General features: G+C 40.7%; 1 protein-coding gene across 1 annotated transcript in view; it reads left to right on the top strand.

The window, feature by feature from the left end:
• The window catches only part of GRM5 (glutamate metabotropic receptor 5), a gene marked incomplete at its 5' end in the record, with an annotated part of 241,551 nt that extends 219,645 nt beyond the window's left edge, over positions 1-21,906 (top strand). The window contains 2 exons of the mRNA XM_063305907.1: positions 7,508-7,603; positions 21,063-21,906. Coding sequence (XP_063161977.1) covers positions 7,508-7,603; positions 21,063-21,906 — 940 coding nt within the window. The remainder of the gene's footprint in view (positions 1-7,507; positions 7,604-21,062) is intronic.
• Between the last annotated feature and the right edge of the window lie 3,344 nt (positions 21,907-25,250).

The raw sequence follows: 25,250 nt of genomic DNA, 5'->3' as shown, positions 1-25,250 counted from the left end.
AGGCTTTTCTGGAATCCAGCCATTAGCTCATAGAATGAGAGAGTATGAAGGAGCTACTGAAGTCAACTTCTTGCTCAGTGGATGTGCAACAGAAGGCTCTCCAGCCTCAGCTTGAAATCTTCCATCTTTCTGGTCACCAGAAAATGCTTCAACTCATCCAGTTTTTAATGACCACCACTCTGGGTCATTACTGCTCAATTGCTGTCCCTGTTTTCCTCACTTTCAATCAGAATCCGTTTTTCTGTAACTTGGATCCATGATGTTACATCCTGCACTCTGAAATAGCAGAGAACAAGTCTTGACCTGCTTCTGTGTGACATCTTTTTAGGCAACTGAAGAAGGCTGTCCAACATCCATCTTCTCTTCCTTAGGTTAAACACTCTCAGATCCTTCAGCCTCTCTTCTTAGGACTTAGATTCTAATCCAATGTTTAGTCTCACTGCCCTTCTTTGCACCCCTGACTCATCTTACAGAGTGTCACCTAGAACTGGACCCTGAACTTAGGATGAGATCTGATAACAGTTTATTTTATTTTTTACTTTACTAGGCTTATATGTCACTCCAATCACATCTGACTCTGAGCAGCTTATTGACTTCCAAAACAGTACGAAGATTAAAAATGAATGCATAACAATGTCACAGCATAACTTTCCCACCATTGAGGAACACCTATAGGAATATGTACCATAACCCCACAGAAAAGAAAAGAACAGTTCCTCAGACCCTGAAAATCTACTGAAACAGACATGTTTTAATTGCTTTCTGAAAAGCTAACTGGATCAGAGCCCATCTGATGTAGGTACGTATTATGAAGGGTGCATCAGAGTCACAACCTTCCTTCCCCTGTTATTTGCCTGGGCTCATTCCCACCCCTAAATATAGTCTAATTTTGGTTTTGCATCTTGATGTATTATCACAGCTATTGTGATTTGGTAACAATGATTTATAACATTGCACAATGTATCATTCCAGACAGTTGTGGCTTACTCAAATAAGCATGGTTTAACAAGTGTGAACCTTGTACTATTAATGTCAACAGCATAGCTTGTTTTGATTGTTTCTCTTAACTAATCTTTCTAGCTAAGCATGTTTGGTTTGGATATTGTTAGGCAGCCTAACTGATCTCTTCCTAACAGTCATGTTCTCCAGATAGGGAATACATCACCCTTAACCATAGGCCATATTAGAATCAGGTACCTTCCTGAACAAGATTAGGGATATGATTAGTTAAAATATAAGAGTGGCATAAAGAATTGCTGGGATGCCTTTGTGAAGCCCTGTGAAAGAGATTAGATCTGAACAATTTTGATTTAACAGCAATTGTTTTTATTTAACAATTGCTGTTAAATAAATTCTCCATCATGTAATCAACTGAGCTTCTCATATACTGTGATTACAGTGGATTTAAATTTGCATATAAAGCTCCCATTCTCTTAGGGGGAGAGTTAGGCTTAAATTTGATTGAATAATCTTAATGTGTGTCTGCATGAAAGAAGCATGCTATCTCCAAACGAAGTTCAGAATTAGATGTATTTACAAAAATGAGAATTACATTAGCACTTTACGATGATCAGTTTTAACCATCCATATACTACTAAAACCCTTGTGTCTGTTTGTCTGTTTGTAACCTTCAATTGGGCAAAACGGTGCACCATAGGGCAACAATTTTTGAACCATGGTACCTCAAATGGGCTAACTTACAGAATGCGTCCAAAATCTGGGACCCATTACTCCCATGCAATTGAAATTTGGCAAAGGTGTGGCTGCTTCAGCATCACCACACTGCTGCCACACTGCCATGATCATGCATTCATCGTTTCCAACACTCCCTGCCAGCTTCCCACAAGGAAAGTCAGCTGGCAGGAAGTTGGAAGTTGCTCCTGCTCCCATTGCTTTTTTGCCCCTGGTCATTCTATTTCCCTGTTTAGGTAAGGAAATATCCCTGAAACAATGATCCAATGGGTCACAGGTTATCTAATATTCATTATAGACCTACAGGGTTCAGTAAAGTTGCCTTAAAGTCAAGTGAGATGGAAACATCCATCTTTTCTCACTAGGATAAGAAGTGATTGGCCACTGTCTTTCCCCAGGATGTTTTTCTGACTGATCCAGGGATTTCATGTTGGTCTCCTATCTAAGCACTAACTGGACCTGACCCAGTTTAGCTTTTCAAGATCAGTCAGTTAGGTGCTGTGACATTATTATCCCACTTTGGGATTTGAGGAGGCAACATATTGTAGGCACATTCTTACATAAGAAAGATACATAATCTATCACATCAATCCAATCTCTGGAGTCTATTTGAGACCACCAAGTTTTTATTTTGCTCTAGAAGTTACTTTTTCAGTATTTCTGAAATTGCACATCTGATCCCACTGCAGTCCTTTAATGACATTCCCAAACACTTTTGTCATCCTTTAAAAAAGTAAATAAATAAATATCCAGCCTGAAGAATTATTGTATAAAGATTGCTCAGTATTTTGTAAGCTTCAGCTTGATTTTAATAAATGTGCTGCTGCTGCTGCAACTGTTGCTGCTGTTGTTACCTTCATTGTCCAAACTAGCCAAGGGGATGATTAAAATTAAATAATATTCAGCAGGCTTTTTTAATAAACAAAATTATTGTTTATTATGGTTTCCACAGTTTGTTATGGGAAGTTTTCAAAATAAAAAAATCATCTCCTTTGTCATTTTTTTCTGAATGTTGAGGGTTCAGTAGCATTCAGCGTAGCTCACCACCCTGTCTACCCTGTCTTTTCTGTCCCTAAGCTGAAAAATAAGGGAACAGAAGCTTGTTTTCAGTTCTCATTGGCCCATATACTGGATGGCTTGAAACCTTTTGACTCCTGTTCCATTGGAATATAGTCTCTCAACACAATCTGAGTGGGGCAGTTTTGTTCTGAGCTTAGGGCTGGATTTGTGGGGAAGGTATGTTTGTTTCATTCACACACCCTCAGGAAACTATCAGAGACTATAAGTCAACATGCCTGGTGGTCAAGGATCATGTGCTCCAAAATAATTGAAAGGTCCCAGATAGTTTATGTTTGTGTAAAACTAAAAACAAGTGTGTTTTTGAGTTTGTAGGTGTGCATTGACTATATTAGGATAGGGTTAGCTCCCAGCTACTGTTAGGTCACATGTAGCTTGACTCTTGCTCTCTAATTGGTGGTATAATCATATATTCCACATCTACAATCTACCATCTTGCATGAAAAACATGCTAGAACTCTTCCTCTGGGTTCTGTTCCTTATTTCCCCCAAAGAGACAGAGAAGCAGGATCTCAAAGGCTTGTAATGAGCTCAGAGAGAAGGAAGGGCATCAGTGGGGACTTTATGCTGCTGCTTCCAGAGCAGAAAAAAGATAGCTCTGTGGAGGAAAGAGCTTATTCAGAATATAGAATGGGAGTAGGCAACCTACAGCCCAGCCACATGGAATCTTCCATCTAGCTTCAAAACGCTCTCATCTGATTTCACATGGGAACTGTGGGTTCCTTCCCTGGAGACTGTTGCTTGGAAGAGAGGAAATCAGGTTTCAGAAAGAGACGAAAGAGGTAGTCAGAGGGAGGGTTGGCATTTCCACCCCTATTGGCTTTGGGGCATCTGCAGGGGGATCAAAGAGTCAAGATGGCAATACAACTATGCCATTGAAGCCCACTGCCTTTTTATATGCATGCAACATCTTCCTAAAAAAAAGGAGTGGAGCTTTGATTACATGGTCATGCCCACCATCTTGACCTTTTTTGATCCCTCACCCCTTCAGATTCCTTTGGGCCCCATCCAATGTTTAGCTCTCCTCACCCTGAAGACCCTAACAAGGAAGAACATGACTCCTCCCAACATAAAAACAGTTGACCATCCTAATTTATCATAATATTGCCTGAGATTTTAGGCCTGCAACAAGCATCTTTCAAAGACGTAACTACAGTAAATATTTTACACTTGCCTAATCAGAAAGCATGTTGCAAGACATTTCTTTTTTCCCTGGGTGCCTTTCAGTTGTGTATAAGTGGAGCTTTTACAGATAAGCTGGTCTGGTATTCTTTGCTAGATAATTGTTTATAAATTGTAGCCTCCAGAAGGGAGGTTGGGTTGTAGAATCCCTTCAGTCTGTGAACCCACAAACCTTTTTCGCACTACATTCTGTTTCGGTATAATTTGTTGGTCTCTACTTTTTTGTTTACTTTTGTCCATTGAAGCCAGTGACCCATGAAAATAGAGTGTGGAGAAACCTCAAATGCAGAAACAAGTCTTAGAATTATGTTTTAATCCATTAGTCTTCCTGTCTTGAAGAATAGAACCAATGAATCTCTGCAAGCAGTGAAATGTACTTTGGAGGGATGAGCCCGTGAAATGAGCGTGGAGCAAAATAACTGCAACATGAATGCTCTACCCTTGAGCTAAGAGCCTTCTCCAGCCACAGAGCTATACAATCTGATCTTCCATCTGAACTGGTTCATTGTAGCTGTTTTAAACAGCAAAACCTCCCTTGCCCACTTCTGGAAGTTGCATTCAAACTGGGGTATGCAGTATTTTCTCTGAGTTGTTGTGAAGAGGGCTTAGAAACAGTCTTGCCTAAAATGTTTCTGCATACAACGTGAGACCATGTCATTCTATTCTTCTCCAGTATCTAGATAGACCAATCTGTGTAGATTTTTTTTTTAAAAAAACCCTCTTGCAAAGCAATGCTGCAATTACATGTAATTGTCTAACTACAATAGTTTTATTTTTCAAAGGTTACTCCCACAGATGTAGATAAATTACTAAATAATGTAACAGTAAGCTTAAGTTTAAACTGAGTCTGTTGAAATACACAAGAGGGGGGATCTCTCCATGTTTCCATTTAACTTTTTTTAGGTATAGGAAATTAATGGTGATATGGGAAAGTTTTATACTATCTGAGCTCAGTTCCTAATAGCACGGGGTGTTTTTTTAGAAACAATATGGAAGTATTTTAACATTGCTTTCTTCTGACTTCCCAATCTATCTAAACCCTTGGAATTTCCTAGTGGTTTCCCATTCAAGTACTAACCAGGTCTACTTTGGCTGATTTCAAAACTCTAAGCATGATCACAGGAATTGAATTTGTCTTGAAGGTGTTCATCCCTGGAAATGACACAATTGTCTGAGCTTTTAATAGGGACAATGTTCCTCTTCCATTTATAGGGTGAGAAAGTAGGAAAAAACCAATCAAGTTAAGGGCAGAGTAGCCCATTATACTCTAATGCCAAGGGGGAAGTTCGCTAGATTTTTTAAAAAAATAATTATCACAAGGCAGCAGAACGCTGATGAAGGTGAATGTATGGATATGAGTGTCTTTGGTTATGAGTAAAACTAAACCTTGCCTCCTATTAAAAAAAAATTACTCACTCTGCCTTTTTGAACAAAAAAACATGGTTGGCACAGCAAAATATGTGAAACTGAAAGATTTCTTTATTGCATGAAATTTATTGATAAAGAATCACGTTCTGTGGAGTTCTTGGTGCTCTCTGAGCTTGGTTGTTTGCTTGCAGACGTTTCATTACCCAGCTAGGTAACATCATCAGTTGATGTTACCTAATTGGGTAATGAAACATCTGCAAGCAAACAACCCAGCTCAGAGAGCACCAAGGATGCCACAGTTCAGCCCTGAGCTACAGATATTCTCTTATATGAGAATCATGTTCAGAACAGGAAACAGAGTGAATTCAAAACTATCCAGAAGATCCCCATTAATCGACCTGCTGAAGAATATACAAATGGGCTTACAAAACAAATCTACCACATCCAAATTCTTACAAGCTTATGGATCTACAGAACCAACGATTTTGAACATGGTGGCAGAAGTTCTCAAGGAGAACTATTTCATGAGTTACCAAATTCTGAATTTGTGTTACAATCATGTATGTAGTATTTGCACCTAGCCAAGAGTTAGACTTACCGTAGAAGTACCTTTCATGTTACACTTTTTGACTTTCCCCCAAAGATGTGATTAACATTTCTTGATCCTTTCTTCAATGCCTTTCTTTTCTAACCACTTGAGTGAAGGTTCATGCATATCAGGATATATGTGATGCAGTTTGACCCCCTTTGTCTCTTTCAGCAGTTTCATCTGTAGACCAAGCACTTCTGATTTTCCATTCAGTGTAGGAACTGACTTGCCTTAGTATGTATACATATTTAATATTCTGCATGGTTTATGTTCATAACCTGCAGTTTTATCACAGCTTTGCACAGAGCACTGCATTGGAAACAGGAATGCCCTAGAAGACTGTGGGTCAGCAACCTGGTGCCTTCCAGTTGTTTTAGACCCAGCAGCATGGCTAACCTGGGCACCTGAAAAGCAAACTTTAGAAAGGCACCAGATTGGCTGCCCTGGTTCATCACTAATGTCACGTGACTATGCATTCTGAATTTTGCTATTAAGGCAATATTTTCTTTTATATTTTATTATCACTGAGTGCATTTGGCTGCAAAGCAAGTATCTGAATGCTTTACCACAAATGTTTTCAGTCTGGTGTCCTCCATGTTGGTCAGGAGTTCTGGGAGTTGGAGTCCTAACGCAAATGGAGAGCATCAGGCGGGGGCAGACTGGTCTAGATAATTGTTGAGCCTCTCCATGGAAAGATGGTGGTCATCCACCTGAATCTGCACAAGTTTCTTCCCTAAAACACAGCATCAGCACCCCATGTTCTTCTCTTGCAGCTCTTCATTCTCAATTAAGTTTGGCAATCCTCATCCCTTAATTACCAGTCATTAAAGAAACAGTCTGATTGCTGCACTCTGTCATTTAGTTACTATCCATGCAAAAAGAAAGATTAGGTCAACATCATCCATCGTTTCAGGTGCTGAGTCCCTCCACCTCCAAAAACATTTTTTTAAAAAAAATTCCCCAAATTATATGAGGTGTCTACATGATTTTAGTGATCTTAGCTTGCAGATCTTTCATGAGACCAGTCAAGTTACCCCAGCATTTCAGAGTCCTTGTATAAAGGTTTGCAAGATCTCATGCAAGAATGTTGCAGTCTGGTGAGATTTGGTACCCTCACAAATGTTCAGCCATTTCAAAAACATAATCACAATTATTAAATTTTAGAAGTCTACTAATGCCATCTACAGGTATCACAGGGACCATGCTGGCAACCATGGTATATATATTTTCCTTTAATTCTTAAAAAGGGCAAAGCCTGTGGATTCCCAAGCTCCTGTCATAATTTTATTCTATGGTTGTAACTTTCAGCTGCATGTCAACATGTGCAACCAAACGTGCTCCTAATGGAAAAATCCACTTGTACAAGGGGCTGGAGGTGCTGTGCCTTTTCCACCCACATGCTTATTTTTCTCCCTCCACAAAGCAAAAAGACTATGGACTGTGCCCCAGTGGCTGGTGCAGTTCTTGGAAGTCCACCATGATCTGCGCATGCACCGCTCCCTCCCTTTCTTGCACCATTGCTATACAACAGGAGAACTCCCAAGCCCACAATCATGTCTTTCTGTTTTTGTTGCTCCTGTCATTGTCATGATTTGTTAGGTACAAAGGCAGGAGGCTGGCCCAGCACAAGTCGGAAATAGAGTGTTTCACTCCAAAGGGGAGTATGGGAAATGGTGGGCGAGCGACAATGAGCAGGTAAGTAAAAGCATGAATGCCATCTAACCCCTTCCAGGGGTCAAGGGACTTGTCTGTCGGAGGAGCACCCAGGGGAACATTGCAGCCCACCTCCTCAGTGTGTGATCATTGTCCAACCCTGTGCAGGAAATCTCTAGAGTGTCAGATCTGCAATCAGGGTTGCAAAACCAGCTTGGCTTCCTGTTTGGTTTGTAACAGCAGCTTCATTTGCAGGAGGAGGTTCTAAGTGCCTAGAGAATGGAAACTATCCTGTAAGGCAGAAATGGAGAAATTTTGGGTTGTGAGATGGCTGAAAGCTTCAGTGGGTAGGGTGAATATGCAAAGGAAACTGGGCCACTCAAAGTGAGTCTGGCCTGAATTTCCCATTGTTTTCCTGCTTGGTGGGGCTTTTATTTTATAATTATATTAAACCTATGATAAGGATTCAGGGGTATCCACAGGGTATGGTCAAAAAATCAAGATGGTGACCACAGTGCAACTGAAGCTCTTTGATTGCACCATCACGGCCATCAACTTGACTTTCTTGACTGTATCCTGCAGATCCACCCATAAAGATTACACTACAGTTTATGTCTATTTCCAACAGAGAAGGAACTGGGGTGGGGCAGGGCAGGTCCTGCAGTTCAGATTATCCATTCCTGCCCTCTTAGCTGAGAACCAAACTGCTCTTCAAGGCACAGGAAGTTTAAAAAAAAAATTGCTACCTGATTCTGCAAAAGGGACTCTTTTACAGTATGGGAATCACTTCATTCATTACTGGTTATTTTTCTATCAAAACAATCAATGAGGAAACTGGGAACTCTCCTGAAATATATTTGGCCTAGCAGCAATGGCAAAGAATGACCTCCAGCATTCCTAAAATGTGAATTTATTACACATGGGCCGCTGACTTTTCTTCTCCTGATCTTCCTCCCTGCCTCCTTCTCTTTCTCTTCCCTTTTTTCTTTAACAGCAAAAATGCCCTGTAGTGATTGGATGAGAGCTTCTTGAGATACTTAGCATTACTGAAAAATGCTTAGGCATATAGTCTACAATGACGGCAATAAAAAAACTATACTTGAGAATTTCCAAAAGCACCTGGATAACCCACAAATCATCACTGAAGTTCTCCCACAGATAATGCTAGCAGACAGAGGTAAAATAGTTATGTGGGTTGTATCAAACATAAGGACACTCACAAAAGACATGACGAAAATGTTGATGTTCTCTTCACTGAGAACAGCCATAAAGACTTTGACAAAATAGTTTATTTTATATCCCCCACCTTCAGGACCACACAACCCCGCCCCAAAGGTATTTACAACAAGAAAAACTCTATTCTAGTACACACACACATACACAAATGGGGATAATAAAGTCAAAGAAATTTGAACAATAGCTCATAGACTCTATATACACAATTAAAACCCAGTTAAATGCCTGGCTAAATAAAATTGCCTTGATTGCTCATTTTAAGCCATCAAATAAGGGCCCAGGCCAGCCTTCTGAGAGAGGGAATTTCAAGCCAGAGTATTGCCACCAAGGAGGCCCTGCCTCATGTTACTACAGTGATAGGAAACTTCCCAGGTTTCAAGACAACAATTGGCTACCAGTTCCAGGTTCAACCCTTGGAATCTCCAGGTAAGGTTGAAGAAATTCCTGGTTGAAACTCAAGTTTGCTGCTATATTTTGGTATAGTGTCAACAATATTTGTTTAGATGGACTGTGATTTGGCCTTGTATGAAACAACTTCCAATGTTCCATATCAAATGTCTTGTCAGTCTGGGAATACTATTTGTTCCTGCACAGTTCTTTCTGCTCTATCACCATAAAGTCCTCTAAATCCAACATCGTTGGCCACCTGGACAGCAAAATTTAGACTTTGGGACCACAGTTGGGAGTGATTTCCAAAAATATAGGAATCAGCAGCCTTTTAACTAAATCAAAGAGTTTATTAAAGTTAATGAATTAAATTTAACAAAAGTCATAGTTCCTATTTCTGAATCAGAATGTTCCTTCAGCGATGATCTCCGGGTATCCAGCTCATCAGTTTTATCACTGTTACCTTTTTCTCTTTGTTGACCAGTGATGTCAACAAGAGTTGATCTTATTCACAAATCTGCTTGGTATTGATTATCCATGTCTGTCTGTTTTTTCATTCACTTGATGTTTCATACAGCCTGTCCTCTCTTCCCCTCCCTTTGTCATTGCTGCGTCTGCTTTGAACGTCAACTAGATTGATCTATTCTGTAAAAAGCAATTCAGCTGAAGAACAAGAAGCAAATTGGTGGGGATGAAAAAATACATGGAAATATCAATTACTCATGTGCCATCTTTATGCCATGGAAAATAGGTTTCCTTTCCCATCCAGTATATTTTCTCAACTTGTACTGTACATTTTCCCCCCAGAAAAGAGCCTAAAAATTCCAGTTCAGTAGAGACAAAATGCACCATCATACTGAGAAAGTTGCATGAAATTAGTAGACTGGAAATCTTTTATGAGTAGAATCTGGAGAATTCCTCTTAGGTATCACTTGTGATGACCAAAATCAGTGATTCTTTCTTCCAAGGAATCTTTGTGTAAGAATAAGGGGAGAACTAATTGCAAAGCCAATTACATATAAGAGGAGATCTATGAGCCAAGAATGCTGAGTATATAATCCTGCCAGTCTTAACTAAGGAAAGATTGCAGCTTCTTATATGGCTCATAGACATGTGTTGGAAGGACGAATCTGTAGAATGCCAATGTAGCATTGCCAATGGGATGACAGCCAACAATACCTTCCAAGTCTGCACTCTGAAACCTACTCATATTTTAGGACTGGCACTCATGTTTTGCAGTGGTAATACCTGGTTAGCACAAATGACTTTAGCAATCTGTCCTATATGCTATTTCTTTTGGATTGAGATGACATGGGAGATAAACAACTGCATTTCTAACAGCACATTTGTAGGGATTTTTAAAGATTGCATCACAGATTTAACTAGGAAGAAAGTTGGGTGTTTGACTTCCTGTGGATCTGCAGTGAAATGAATAGTAGCAGGAGAGAAGTCCCGGGCAACCAACCAACCACTTTACAGTACAAGGCAAAGGCTGCACTTACTTTCTAAAATATAAAAGATGGTTGAGGGATCTCTTCATCTTTCTGTAAAAAGGCTGTTGCATTTACAACAGTGCTAGGCTCTTTGCAGACTAGAAGCACCTTTTCTGGCACATCCTGGAGGAGCTAAGTGATTTGCCACATGGTTAGAAAATATGACCACAGGGAAGAAGCTTCTCTACAAAGAGGCTATATCCAGGGCTTTTAAAAGATTAAACGAAGTGGAGCACAATACCTATCTGAACAGGACAAATACTCCTACAAGATTTTTAGAAATCCTTAACAAAATATGCCTGTCCTGTATCAGGTTTCAAACTTACAGACACTCAGTAAATAATGGAAACTTACAGACACTGAGTAGATAATGGAAGACAAGGAAAGGAATGGAAATCAAAACAGAGTTTGGGAAAGAAGTTTGCCTGGGTAGTTCTGGTTTCAGTAGGGGCACACGGAAGAGAAGTCAAATGCAGTCCAATGTTCACAGATCCAAGTCAGCTTTCTCAGCCAGTGCAAAGGTCAAGGTTTCAGGAATCACAAGCAGAATCACAGGAACTACACACCAGAGCAGGCAATCAAACAGCTGTTTCCAATGGAGAAACAGGGGTCAGGGCTGCCTCTTAAATCAGGCTACAGCCAGCTGTCTTTAATTAATAGTGGCAAGGAGCCACTTAATGCTTGGCAAGGAACCTCACTGAGCATCTTTGCTCTGCTCTACTCGCCAAGTCTGAGGGCTTGGAGGCTGTGCATCATCATCTGTCTGCTCCTGCTGTCCTGATGGTGCCCATGTTTGATCAGCCTCAGGTGATTCCTAGCTTGGTTTCTCCTGAGGCTGACATTCCACCAGTTCAGCTGGAGCACCTTCTTCAGGGTCAGAGTCTGAGTCCTGGGCTGTGGCAATGCCTTCCCAATTAGACAATAAATGGAAATGTCCTTTTTTAAAATTGTATAAATAGTTCAAAAAGCCTAATCTCTGTGCTACCAGATTAAAAAAGGAAAAGAAATGAGATTGGATTAGGATTGTTCAAATTATTTTCCAATTGGGCCAATGCACACTCCTTGGGAGTAATTGAAGAGGCCTGTGTGTGTGTGCCTTTGAGTCAGTGTTGACTCCTGGCGATTGCCTGGACAAGTCCCTGAAGTTTTCTTGGCAAGATTTTGGAAGTGGTTTGCCATTGTCTCATTCCTAGGGCTGAGAGAAAGTGACCGGCCCAAGGTCCCCCAGGTGGCTTCACGCCTAAGGTGGGACTTGAACTCACGGTCTCCTGGTTTCTAGTGCCTTAACCACTACACCAAACTGGCTCTCTAACTGAAGGTATCCAGCTTGAATTACTTATCTTCGTCAAGACAATGCCGCATATCAGATGTGGCCTGTGGGTGAACATTTGTGTGTGTGTGTGTGTTTATGTAGTCTGTGTGAATTATTAATTTCTTATTTGTTGCATTTAATTAAGTCAGTAATTTCATGCCACAATCATAGCAGTGCTATTGAGACGTCTATGCTTTGACAAGCTCATAAAACATACCATTGCATAATTGATTTTATACAATAGAAGCAAAAGCTATTACTGGAGGGCTGACGACTGACTCTTTTTCAAATAGAAAAGTGCCTCGCAAACAGACAAGATCAGGAACAAAAACACATCTCCTACTTGTCCAGTACCTCCTATTTTGTATTTGTTGGATTTCTTTGTCTTGTAAGAAAAACTGCCACGTAAAATCATCTGTTCCAGCTCAGACTGATGCCGCAGTTCAAAAAACAAAGCCTCTTGGGGTAGAAGGGTTAGATCCCAGTCCTTCACCCTGCCTAAAGACTGGCTTCACTTATTTCTTTCACAAGGTCACTTTAAGGACACTTCCAGTAATTTTACTTCCCAAAGCCTCAGAAGCAATTTGATGATGATTCCTGATTATTTTGAAAGTTCTGTCAACTCGAAAGGCTAAGGATCACAGCCAGGGCCTGAGATATTGCAGCTCCTATGGCAATAAAATAATCCGCATGCCCCAAATTTCACACAAAAAGAAAGGAAAATTAGTTTGGTGTTTTTCATGTCTGTTCTGTGAACAAAAAGAAGAGACACTACTGCAGTGTTTCTCAACCCCAGCAACTTTAAGACAGGTGGACTTCAACTCCCAGAATTCCCCAGCCAGCATGGGGAATTCCCATGGCTGGCTGGGGAATTCTGGGAGTTGAAGTCTACCCGTCTTAAAGTTGCTGAGGTTGAGAAACACTGCACTTCCAAGTCTCACTCCTGTCTGGATTACTTTGGTGAAACTGCAAAAGTTGTACAGTCCAATATTTCCCTTTATGTCCCATTTTGCACCTCACCCCCCACCCCACCCCTTGACACACTGAAATTCTTCTGTGGAAAATCATTGGCAAAATGGCTGAGGTTCAATAGTGCAATATTTTGCTTTATTTTCAGAATTAAAGCTTAGGAATGAGCGGACGCTGCCCTGGGGGGGGTCCATTTCTTCTATCCCCACTCTTACCTTCCTGTGCCCTGCCCCCCACAAAAGCAGCCCAAAACTCTGCCTGAAAATTTAGCCTTTTTTGGGGGGGGGTGAGGGTTTAAAGATGGAAATGAGTGGAAGCAGGAGAGGATTCTTATTCCCATCCCATTCTAAAAACCACCACAAAACCAGAGAAAAGGGAAGGGAAATTTCCCAAAGATTTCATCCTCATCTTTCAGTGGCATCACTCATGGGCATCCTGAGGTCTTCCAGAAGATCATAAGGCTCATCTACAATCCCTGAAATGTTGGAATTATCAGGGGTCAACTCAGTATTGTCTCATAAGCATAAGAGGGTCACTCTAGCAAATCGCATCTCTATTATGCTTGTGGGATGTCACATGGGTCACCTGATTTCCATTCCCTCCTTCTTCTTGGGCTTGGGGATTAACAGTCTCCATTACCCTTCTGGCAGACATGCAGGTGGGGGGGCTGCAGAATGCAGTTCCTCGCCCTTTCTATTCCACATAGAAAGTGTCTACAAAGAACCAGTGATGATTAAGTTATTTCTCCTATGAACCTACATGTATCCAGATCTACTGAATAAAAGTAAGCTATCTCTATTTTTTCTTCATCTAACTACTATGTGAAGACTGAATTTATTTCTGAATGCAATTAAGCTTAATGTGCAAGTTCTCTTTTTTGGTTCATGCTTCTACTCTGCAAGATTGCTGTTAGCTGCTTGGAGTTCTTTTATTAACCTTTAAAACTCCATCATGAAATGTATACCTCTCTTCTAGAGCCTGAAACTCAGATTTCCCAAAAGGAGCAAGCAAGCATTCCCTGTAGGGAAAACTGCCATAATGTCTCAAAACACAACAAACACCCAAAGCTTTTTAGCACTTTCAACCACGCTGTGGCTGAGTTGCAAATAAATCAGCTCCCCAACATTGCCGCCACAGTTGGAAGACAAACAGTGCTTTCTGGTGGTGCTGCAAAATCCTTGCCTGAAGTCCCCTAAGGCATCTAACATTTTGGGATTGCAATCTCGTAGGCCCTCAGGAAGGGCAACAGAGTTCATTCCACAGAGTGGTAAAGAGAGAATTGGACTCCCTGGACAATGCAACTTCTGATTTGGGGAACCAAAACTGGATCTCCTGAACATCTGGCATGTTCCTTTCTGCAGAAGTCTTCTTGGGAACAGGGGAAGTTAAAGGAGAATAGCACCCCTGCTTTTTTTTTTTTTAAAGAAACTAAGGTCCTGAGGCTCTGAATGTGGAGCATTTCTAGGCTGTAGGATCCTGCACATTAAGCAGATGGTCCAACCCTAACAACACCTTTGGCATACATGCACCTGCTCTCTGATCCTTTCAAAGTTGCTGGGACCTACCAGCTCAGCAGAACCCTGACTTTTCTTCCTCTTCCTCCTCCTCCTCTTCTTTTAAGAAAATAAATCTATATACAACTTATCAGGCAAATAGCTTGCTGAAAACAACTCACCAATAACTGAAGAGCTTTGTCATGTAAAATGTAATTAAACTTATGGCTCCTTATGGTAATGTGTGGAGATGGCTTGTTCACCTACAATGGATGCAGGTGACCAGTTTATTAGAAGCCTTACTGTAAATCTGCCTCTGACGGAGGGTGAAATCCTCTTTAGCAGTTGGCAGCCGGTTTCAGAGAGACTGTTTTATTCATTTTGAATCTTAGACATGCTTCTGCGCATAGAGAAATTAATCTTGGACAATATCGAGCCATACTCATGTTTGCTTTTGTTTTTATTGTGGAAGGCTGTTTGTTCGTTTTATCTATCTATCTTCACATAAAATCTTAAGCTGACTTTAACATCTCTCAGCAACAATTGTGGAATACAGCTTTTAACTTGATTTATACACTGCTCAAAGCATTTACTCATCTGTGATTTTTTTTTAAAAGGTCTTATCCAGAGCTATTTACTGCCGAGGGATTGCCAGTAAATACTTTACTTTAAGGAAGATATTACGTCAAACTACAATAAAAAAAAACTTCCTTGGAGCTGTTTTGGGCTTTTCTAAAAGGAATCATGGACTCATCATTTTAATCATCGTCCATTATCTATTTATTTACAAGATAAAGCTTCTCTTAAACCTTCAAGAACAGGGCCAATAACCACTAAAGTCATAATTCAATTGACCTAAAATAGTATAGGTAAATTGCACTATAATAAATAACATATTTTAAAAGTTGCTTTTTTTTTCAGTCTCAAAGTACATCCCAAGATGGTTGGTAACCCTGAGTGTGTGTGTGTGTGTGTGTATGTGTGTGTGTGTGTATATGTAATTATATATATTAATATACAAGGAAAGCAAGGAAAAGATACAGAAACATAAGTAAAGGAGGGGAAAAAAACCTTCAGCAATAATTAAATTAGATTAAATATTATTACAAATGCTTTCCAGCTTGGATGTCACTGTTGCATGCACACCCGAGGCTATGTGTGCTGCTTTAGATAAAATCTCAGGTGCATCATATACCTCAAGACCCCTAAATCAGGCCCATTTTCAGGGGATAATGTAAAAAGTCAAGATGCCGACAGGTGACTGAGGCCCCGCCCCTTTTTCACATGCAGCGTGATGGGTGGGGCTTTGATCATGTGGTCGTGGCAGCCATCTTGACGTTTTGATGCCCACCCACCCCCACAGGTACCTTGTTCTAAATGCTTGTTTAGTGGTTCTTGCATAGATACCATTACAGGGGGTTATTGTAGATCAGTGTTTTTCAAACTGGGCAATTTTAAGATGTGAGGGTGTCAACTCCCAGAATTCCCCAGCCTGTATGTTGTAGATGAACAGGACTATAATGTTCATTAATGGAATTATTTTAAAAGTGAATAGTTTTCAAATAGTATGTTCCAATGTTCTTACATAGACCTTACATGCTGGGTTGTTGATGTTCAGAGAGTTTTCCTCATTTAACAAGAGATTTTAGAGAAAGTTCTTCAGCTAATAAGATCTTAGTGGCTTTTCCTTCCGAACAGATTTTGCAAACTTGCCAAATTCGTCTTAACCAGAACAGATGCTGAACAAACAGCCCTGTCTCTTGCACTGGCCATTCTTCACTGAAGTCCTCTTGGCTTATATCTCATTCTGGAAGTTGCCTTCTGAAGCTCCTCCAGTATCTCAAAACTTGGCTTTCTGCTCCTGTAGCCACTGTCCCTGGCCTCTAAAGCTTTGCTCAGCAGATCCCCCCAGATTTCTAACACATGACTCCTTTCCATCACAAAATCAATCGTCCCTAATTGTCCTTCACCAACTCTTCTGTCGTTTATTAAGTGACACTCTACAACTCTCATTTTCGCTTTCAAGCTCCAGTTTTAAGCCTTCTTTCCATAGCAACTGTAACCAGTGTTGCTATCTAATGCTCAATGCAGAGCAAGGTTAGCATTTGACCTACTCAGACATATCAGCCTTCTCCAATCTGGAACATCCTCCAAATGCGTGGACTCCAACTTCCAGAATTCTGAAGAATGACCATGTGGATTGGGGAATTCTGGGAACTGAAATCCACATATCTGGGAAATGCCTAGACCTGGAGAAGCTGTAATGACATTATAACTGAAGTCAGAAGTAGCATTAATAACTCATGTTCTAAGTATGAACGGCAATGCTGCATTTCTTCATATATACCAGAGCAAGTCACATACAGTATATCAGAGTGAGTTTCTTACCATACCTATACCATACACGGGCTGTAAAATCCAAGGGATTACATTTAGCAAAGAGATACAGAAAAGTCTAACTTTTTGTTCCTATTTAGTGGCTGTTCAGCTACTACATCAATTAAAAAAGCACATTGTGTCTGTGTCTGTGTGTTTCTGCTTGGCCTTCAGTTTGCAACACAGTGTTTTTGTGTGGAGCTGTGCGCTGGAAAGTAGAAAGCAAATTTCCTGGAAATGTCTTATGTTTTTTATGTCTAGCACCCTTTTGAAAGAATAGAGGCCTCGCAGGGTTTGTGCACGTGCACTAAGATTCTGGTGTGTGTGTGTGTGTACACGTTAATGCCCTCTAAATACGCATGCCCTAGCCTTCGGTTGCATTCTCTGACCAAAAGCCCAATTTGAAGCTTGCCCAAAGCTTCACAAGGATGGTTAGGGCAAAATAAATAATTGTTGGTGGTTTTATATGTTTGTGTCTTGGTTTTTTAATTTGCTTTTGTTGGATTGTTGTTTGTATCTGTTGTGAGCTGCCCAGAGTCACTTAGCTGAGATTGGTGGCCATGCAAATCAAATTAATAATAGTAACAGTAATAATAAAATAATCCCCTTTAAAGCAGCTCCATAAAGCAACCCTCCCACACACTCTTGGAGAAAACAAGCTTTGTGTTACTTCTGGGGTGTCTTCCGGCTTTTCCAGAAGTAGAAAGGCTTCTGGAAGTGCCATTATGCCAGTGCTTCTTCTGGGCATTGGGAGGTCTATCTGTCCCCCCTCCCTCCCAATTTATGTGAAGTATCTTGAGGGGAGCAAATTGCATCATTGCTAAACTCACCACAGCAAATAATGTCATACCTACAGTGCATAATGCCTCACTGAGGTGTCCGCTTCACCAGAGCCTTCTCTACATTCCTCCTCCCTATTTCTCTGTTGCCTTAGAGGGTCTCTAATTAAGAAATGACTCCCAAAATTTGGCCAAGCTTTTATTCTCCCGGAACAGATGGAAGATACAGGTAGTCCTCACTTAACAACCATTCATTTAGTGATGGTTCAGACTTACAACGGTGTTGAAAAAATTGACTTATGACCGGTCCTCACACTTATGACTGTTGCAGCATCCCCACAGTCACGTGATCACAATTTGGGTGCTTGGCAACCAGTTTGCATTTATGACTGTTGCAGCATCACATGGTCACATGATTGCCATTTTGGACCTTCCTGACTGGCTTCTGGCAAGCAGAATCAATGGGGAATCGTGTGATTCACTTAACGACCACATGGTTTGCTTGACAGCCATGGTGATTTGCTTAACGATCACCACAAGGAAGGTTGTAAAATCAGATCAGATTCACTTAATGACCATTTTGCTTAGCAACTGAAATACCAGTCCCAATTGTGGTTGTTCAGTGAGGACTACCTGTATTCTCAGTTCTGTGCTAATTCCACTCACTCCATTTTTTATGTATTAGAGAACATGTGAGGGAAATAAATATGGGAAAGTGTTAAATATATTTTAAAACACCAAGGTGATTGCTATATCCCCTTTTTTTCAAGGAACATTTGATCCTCTTCCTAAATCTTAAGGGCAATGGTTGAATGGGAGAAGATGGCCATTCCACTTTCCTCTGTGCCATGAAAAGTAGCAAAAAGTAGCAACTGAATCTTACTTCAGTTTCCTGACAGAAACTTTGTTCTGGACCATATGGGTCATAGATAGCTTCTGACTGTTGACTGACCATCAACAGTAAATGAGCAGTCATGAATTATGCTGCAGACTAGCATTTGGTAGGGTATCAATGAGGGCTTAGAGGAGATATTCTGATGCCATGACATGCCTATACCTACAAAGATCAGATCATTCAGGCAATGGTTTTTCCAATGACAATCTATGGAAATGGAAGTTGCGCTTTGAAGAAGCAGGATAGAAAGAGTATTGATGCTTTTGAACTTTGGAGTTGGAGAAGACTCCTGAGAATATCATGGCTAGCCAAGAAAACAAACAAACTGGTAATAGAAGAAATCAATTCAGAATTTTCACTTAAGGCACAAATGACTGGACTCAAATTATCATATTTTGGACATACATTATGTGAAGACTCATCTCCCTTGAGAAATCCATAAAGGTGGAAGGAAAGAGAAGAAGACAGTGACCAGCAACAAGATGGATGGGCTCAGTTATAGTGGTGATGGGTGTGTTGTTGGAAAACCTGAAAGGCCACACTGGGGACAGATCATCTTGGAGAAGGTCTATCTTTGTGGTGGCTAAAAGTCAGCACTGACTTAATGACATATAATAAATCAGTCAATATATTCTGAATATATTATTTATATACAGAATATATTCTCTGGAATACATTACACCCAACACTAGTAATGCTATGTCCTGCAAAATGCTGATAAAGCATTTTTCTGATCCCTTCCCCCAGAAACAGCTTTTTCGTAGGAGGAATGTAAAATACAGAGGATTGGGTGATGGGATTCTTCTCCTGAAATCTGTCACAAACAGGTAGCAGAACCTCGCTAACTTTGGATTAGCTAACCTCACCTAGCTAACCTAGCTAACTTCACCTACCTGAAAAAGCTAAGCAGGGTCAACTTGGATAGAATGTAGGTGGGAGATTACCAGGAAATCACATGGCTATAGGCTAGATTGGTAAGGCAAAAAGGCATCCAGAAGATAGCTGTCACTAACCACTTCTGCATGGTTGCCAGAAGATGACACAGACATATTCACGCAACAAACAAGAGTCAAATTTGTCATGACAAACAAGGATTTACTTAGGTCACAACAGAGGGCAGCACCTTGCTCGCTTTGACTGATCTCCAAAAAGACAACAGGATTGGATCAGGTTCATAACTAGATGGGAGACCACCAGGAAAAAAACCAGGGCTACAGATCAGACTAGGAAGTTGAAAAGACATCCCAGAAGAAGGCAATGTCAAATGAGTCTCAAACTGTTGCTAAGAAAACTGCAGAGACATGACCATGAAGTCACCAAGAGTCAAACTCAATATTTTTACTTGAAAACCAGGAGAAAGTCACGGGTTAATGTGAGGTATCCAAGATACCTTGTGTATATTGTAAGAAAAGTATTGTCTAGCTGAGTAAGCATATAAGGAATGCAACTCGTTGGCCATGAACAAATATCTTATCTTTCATCTTATCTTACCTTATCTTACTTTACTTTACTATTAGATTTTTATCCCACTTTTATTTTTGGTCAACTCAAGGCAGCATGCATACCTAAATTGTTAGCTTAGATTTCCTTTTTAAAAGTTTCCCTCTTTAAATGACAATTAAAAGGTAAGGTGCCATTTAAAATATATCCTGACACCATCACCTGATGGACCACAAAGTAAAACAAGACTTTAAATGTGGAAATCTCTCTGCCTATTAAAACTGGGTTTTGCCTCACTCCTGCTGTTTCCATGAATGAAGCCAGAAATATTACACCATGTGTACAGTCAGAATGATGACAATTTGGCCATAGATCATGTGAGAGAGAAATGTGACACCACTCTTCAAATATCTAAAGGACTGTCAGGAAGAATTAATTATTTGCTACCCTTTGGCCATAATAATGTTTGTGATTGATTTGATGAGAGACAATTATTTGTCCTCTACTACCTCAAAGGACTAAAGTTGTATCAGTGTTGGTTTTGGCTGAATATCACAAGAACCCTTTTCATAGACAAAGCAGTTTTAAAAAAAAGAACAATTCTTTGGAGGATGGAGGTGGATTGTTTTTCATTGGGGTTCCAAGCAAAAGCTAGTCCAGACTTTCCTGACCTAGGTAGCCTCCAGACAGATGGATTTAGCTCCTAAAATGACAATGCTTACTGGGACTCCTGGGGAAATCCATACAGCTGGAGGGTGCCTAGCATCCAGCTCATATGCTCATGTTCTGGATGCCCTGCATCAGTCTGTGGGTGAGAACACACATAGACACCAACTCTGTGATGACCAAAATCTAAAAATGCCATAGGAACTATTGTTAACCGTCCTGTTGCCACAACCCTGTGCCTTGAGGATGATTGTTGATTACTGTATCTGTTTATTCCAGCTGTCTGTAAATGTCTACTTATTTCAAGTCTGCCTTGCGAGTGACACTGCCAACTTTGCAGTAACAATTCCCAAGGTTATGTTTCTGATGCTCTTCAAGAAACCTGTGAAGATGTCTTCTAAATATGAGTCTCAAAGTCTGTCTTTCTCTCTCTCTCTCTCTCTCTTGTTTCACAGTTCCAACGGGAAATCAGTCACATGGGCCCAGAATGAAAAAAGTACAAGCAGGGGAGCCCACCTCTGGCAGAGGCTTTCAGTCCATATCAACAAGAAAGATAACCCCAACCAGACCGCAGTGATCAAACCATTCTCTAAAAGCACAGACAGCAGCCGGCATAGCAGTAGCACCACAATTGCCACCACATTTCCCGATTCCAGTGCCAAAACACTTTATGATGTCTCCGAAGCTGAGGAACACTATCCAGCTCAGTACCGAGCTCAAACTCCTTCCCCTATCAGTACAGTGAGCCAGAGAACGGCTTCGCTGAGCCGGACTGATGATGATGTTCCGACGTTCCAGACCGAACAAGCTCAAAGAAGCAGTTCTTCCCAAGGTTCCCTGATGGAGCAGATCAGCAGTGTGGTGACTCGATTCACTGCCAACATCAGTGAGCTAAACTCCATGATGCTTTCCACCTCCACACCAGGAGCAATGGTGACTACTCCTTTGTGCTCTTCCTACCTGATCCCAAGGGAAATACAGCTTCCAACTACTATGACAACCTTTGCAGAGATCCAGCCTCTCCCTGCCATTGAGGTCAATGGAGCATCTCAGTCAGCCAGGAAGCATTCTTGTGGAAGTGTCAAAGAAGGTCTTTCAGCAGAAACCCCAGCAGCTGCCAAACCTGAGCTTGAAGAGTTGGTGGCTTTAACGCCTCCCTCTCCTTTCAGGGACTCTGTTGATTCTGGAAGTGCTTCACCCAGTTCTCCGGCATCTGAATCTGCCCTTTGTATGCCATCTTCACCGAAATATGACTCGCTTATTATAAGGGATTATGCGCAGAGTTCTTCTTCTTTGTGAATGTAGTTGAAGTTCAACTTTGGATCTCTACAGCTTCAAATCCATCAGGAGGTGAAGCCAAGCCGCCCAGTTGTCCAGTGTTTACAGACACAATGAGAGTAATGGGTCATTTTGGGGGGAAAAGATGCAAGGGGAAAATAAAAACAACAGATGGGTTATGCTATTTTAAACTTACACACACACACACACACACATACACACACATACATAAACAACAAAACTTTTAGCAGATTTTTCGTGGCCTTAAAAACATGGGCTTTTCAATGGAAAAAGAAACACTGCATCTATTTCTGAGGGCTGATCAGGAGTCTCTTAAATCACTTACATGCCAAGTGCTTTGCATTAGTGAATAGCAGGGAACTGTTGGTGAGGAAGAACAGGAAGTGGATGTTCAGAAGCTATCCAGTGTTTGTTTACTTGGATTCCTTAACCCAGAAGAAAACCTTGATCTTTTTTCAAGACATGGAAGACCAAAACCTTGAATGTACATTTTGTAGTGAACTTCAGACCTGGGACCAAAAGATCCAGCTCCTTTTCCTTTCCGTTGAAGGTGTTTGTTTGTTTGTTTTTTTAATGAAGATCTCAACCAATAATAATATATTCTGTAACAATGGAACATTTTTGACTAAAATGGCAGTACGCTGCCCACTGATAAATGTAAGTTAACGCATGCAGCACATGACTGCACTCCAAGAGGGCTTTCCAATGACTTCCTATCTGACCGATATGTTTAAGAGAGGGGGGAAATCTCTCTTCAGTTAAGTATCAATTTTCTTTCTTTCTTATCATGGGATTCATCTCCAGAACAACATTCTGGGAGGATTTTTCCTGACTATTTCACCATGTTGCCAATCAATAATGAAGTAGCAAAAAAAAAAAAAATCACACCACAAAATAATAATAATAATAATAATATAGTAATAGTATTTTCTGGAGTACTGTTTTGTAATTCCCTGATCAGGACATATGTTAAGCTGAATATTCTCTTTCTAGTGATGTTGTGGAGCAAAAGCATTGCTATGTTCCCAAGGGAAACTCATATTTTTACAGATATTCTTGCATTAATCTTGCCAGGTGAAACTTCTATAAGGATAAAGGTCCTTTAGTCACAAGGAGGAGATCAACTTTCTCTAACAGTGAGACAGGGCCTCTCTAAGGGGATGTTAAGGGTATATAAAGGGTGGGTGGGGTTGAGCCCAGGATTACTTTTGATTGGGAGACAAGAGTGCCAGTCAGCCTTATGTCCATCCTCAGAGGAAATTGCAATATAAGAACCTCAGTGTTTTAGGGCCAATGGGCCAATCATCACTTTTTCACAGAGTTTTTAAAAACTTTATTAGACAATTCTTTTCCCCCTATCCCTACCCTCACACACAAACAGTCAACTTTTTCAAGATGTTCAAACAGGCAATAGACTCATGATCCAGCTTTTTGCGCTTGGTTAGACCATGCACAATAATTCCCAAAATCAGGGAAACCCACATGTTGTCCATCCTTAATGTTATGGGCTGCTGCTTTTAATCTAGGCAGCCTGTGAAAGTCACTTGACTGCTTTGTAGAGCCTTCAGGTGGTCTGGACTTAGGATGGGAGGTTACAAAGTGGTAGGTTGCTAAATTAGATCCAGTTTGAGCTTTCAGCTGAATAAATAGAATTCTATCATTAGCAAGAAACGTCCTCTGTCCTGCCTCTAAATGAAGCTAAAACCTTCCTCCGCATTATCCTTTTATACACCACCATCTAAATACGGGGGAGCAGTGCCATCTAGCTAGGCCTATCCTTTTGGCTTACATTGCTGCAGTTGCACCTTCACACAGACTGTGCAAGGGTTCCAATGAGATGGAAAACATCCATCAGGATAGGTAACTCTTCACACTCTAAGTGTTGCTAAAGTACAATTTCCAGCATCTCTTAGCAGTGGCCACGCTTCCCAGCAACAGCCAGAAGACCACAGGATGTGTTCCCTGGCCTAAATGCTTTTGGTTGCTTCCATGTTGGCTCCCCTTTGCAAATGCCTAGGGAACGTGCATGTTTTCTCATGGTAGGACCATGGACACAGTCTTCTTCTCCCTTAAATTTAGCACCTATGAATAAATCATGTGTAAGGAGGTCTCTCAACAGTCCCTACTTTCCTAAGCAGAGCAGAGAGATCATCATCAGATTACTGGCAGGAACCTTTCAACATCTGTAGGCCCTGAGCAACTGTCCATCACTGCCAGATACTGGGACCAGCTGTGCTTAAAACCACCATAAAACATTCTTCATGACTGTTGCCTCTGGCACAGAAAAAAATGCTCAGCAATTTATAAATTTAAAAAAATATAAATAAATTCTACAGAGAAATTACAAATATTAATTTAAAAAGTCATTGAGTAAACAGATGTCATCAGTAGGTGCATAAATGCGTATGTACCTCTTGAGTGGTGCATAAATGCATATGTACCTCTTGAGTGCATAAATGCATATGTACCTCTTGAGTGGGTACTACACAAAAAGATGTGTTTCAGAGAGCAGCTTTCATCCACTTTGTGTTTTCCAGATGGTTGAGATCAGAGGACATTTAGAGCTCTCAAATCTGGATTGCAAAAAACCCACCCCAAATAGCCTCTAGATGACAGGAAAGAGTTTTTATGTTTTTTTGCTGCCATCTAGAGGTCATCCTGAGTTTTGCAGCCCAGATCTAGTAGCCTCATCAGCATCTCCAGTCAGCAAGGAATACAAGATTTTAGTCATTATTAATTAGGTCTCATTGATTTCAGTGGTTTTACTTTAAGCATAGCTGAGGCTGCAGTCTTATATCTATTTATTCTGAATAGGTATATGCTGCATTCAAAGGAGCATACTCACTAAGCAAATACATACAGAATTGCACTAAAAACCTGGGGCCAACCCCCTATTTTTGGAAACTGAATATCTTATAATCATCTTTAAAGGACTTTTCTCTTATATATGGGAAAGATCTTTGGTAGGTCATGCTACATGCATGCAAGTTTCATGCATAAGAATAACAGTCTGGATTAACCCCAGGACTCATCATAAGTAATTGTTCGAGGGGGTTAGACAGAAAATGTATTTGTTGCCTGGTCAGAAATGCTATGCAGACCATTGCTTACAATGTGGAATTCCTGCTCTGAATGAGCAAGGCTGGTTCCAGGATACCTGAGTGTCACTTACTTTCCCATCTTTTAGTTATTCAGCTCTTAATGCCCCATAGTAGATTCCATTAACTAGCCCCTGATAAATATTGTCTTTCAAGGTAGAAGAGTCATTAGGTTCTAACTGGGTCTTTGATGTCTGACTTGCTCTACCATGTAGCAAAACAGCCTTTTTAATTCATTTCCCTCCA

This window comes from Candoia aspera, chromosome 5, assembly GCF_035149785.1.
Source record: "Candoia aspera isolate rCanAsp1 chromosome 5, rCanAsp1.hap2, whole genome shotgun sequence".
In the NCBI taxonomy this organism is placed as follows: domain Eukaryota; kingdom Metazoa; phylum Chordata; class Lepidosauria; order Squamata; family Boidae; genus Candoia; species Candoia aspera.
Note: the sequence above shows the minus strand (reverse complement) of the source record. Positions and strands in the feature narration are given on the sequence as shown.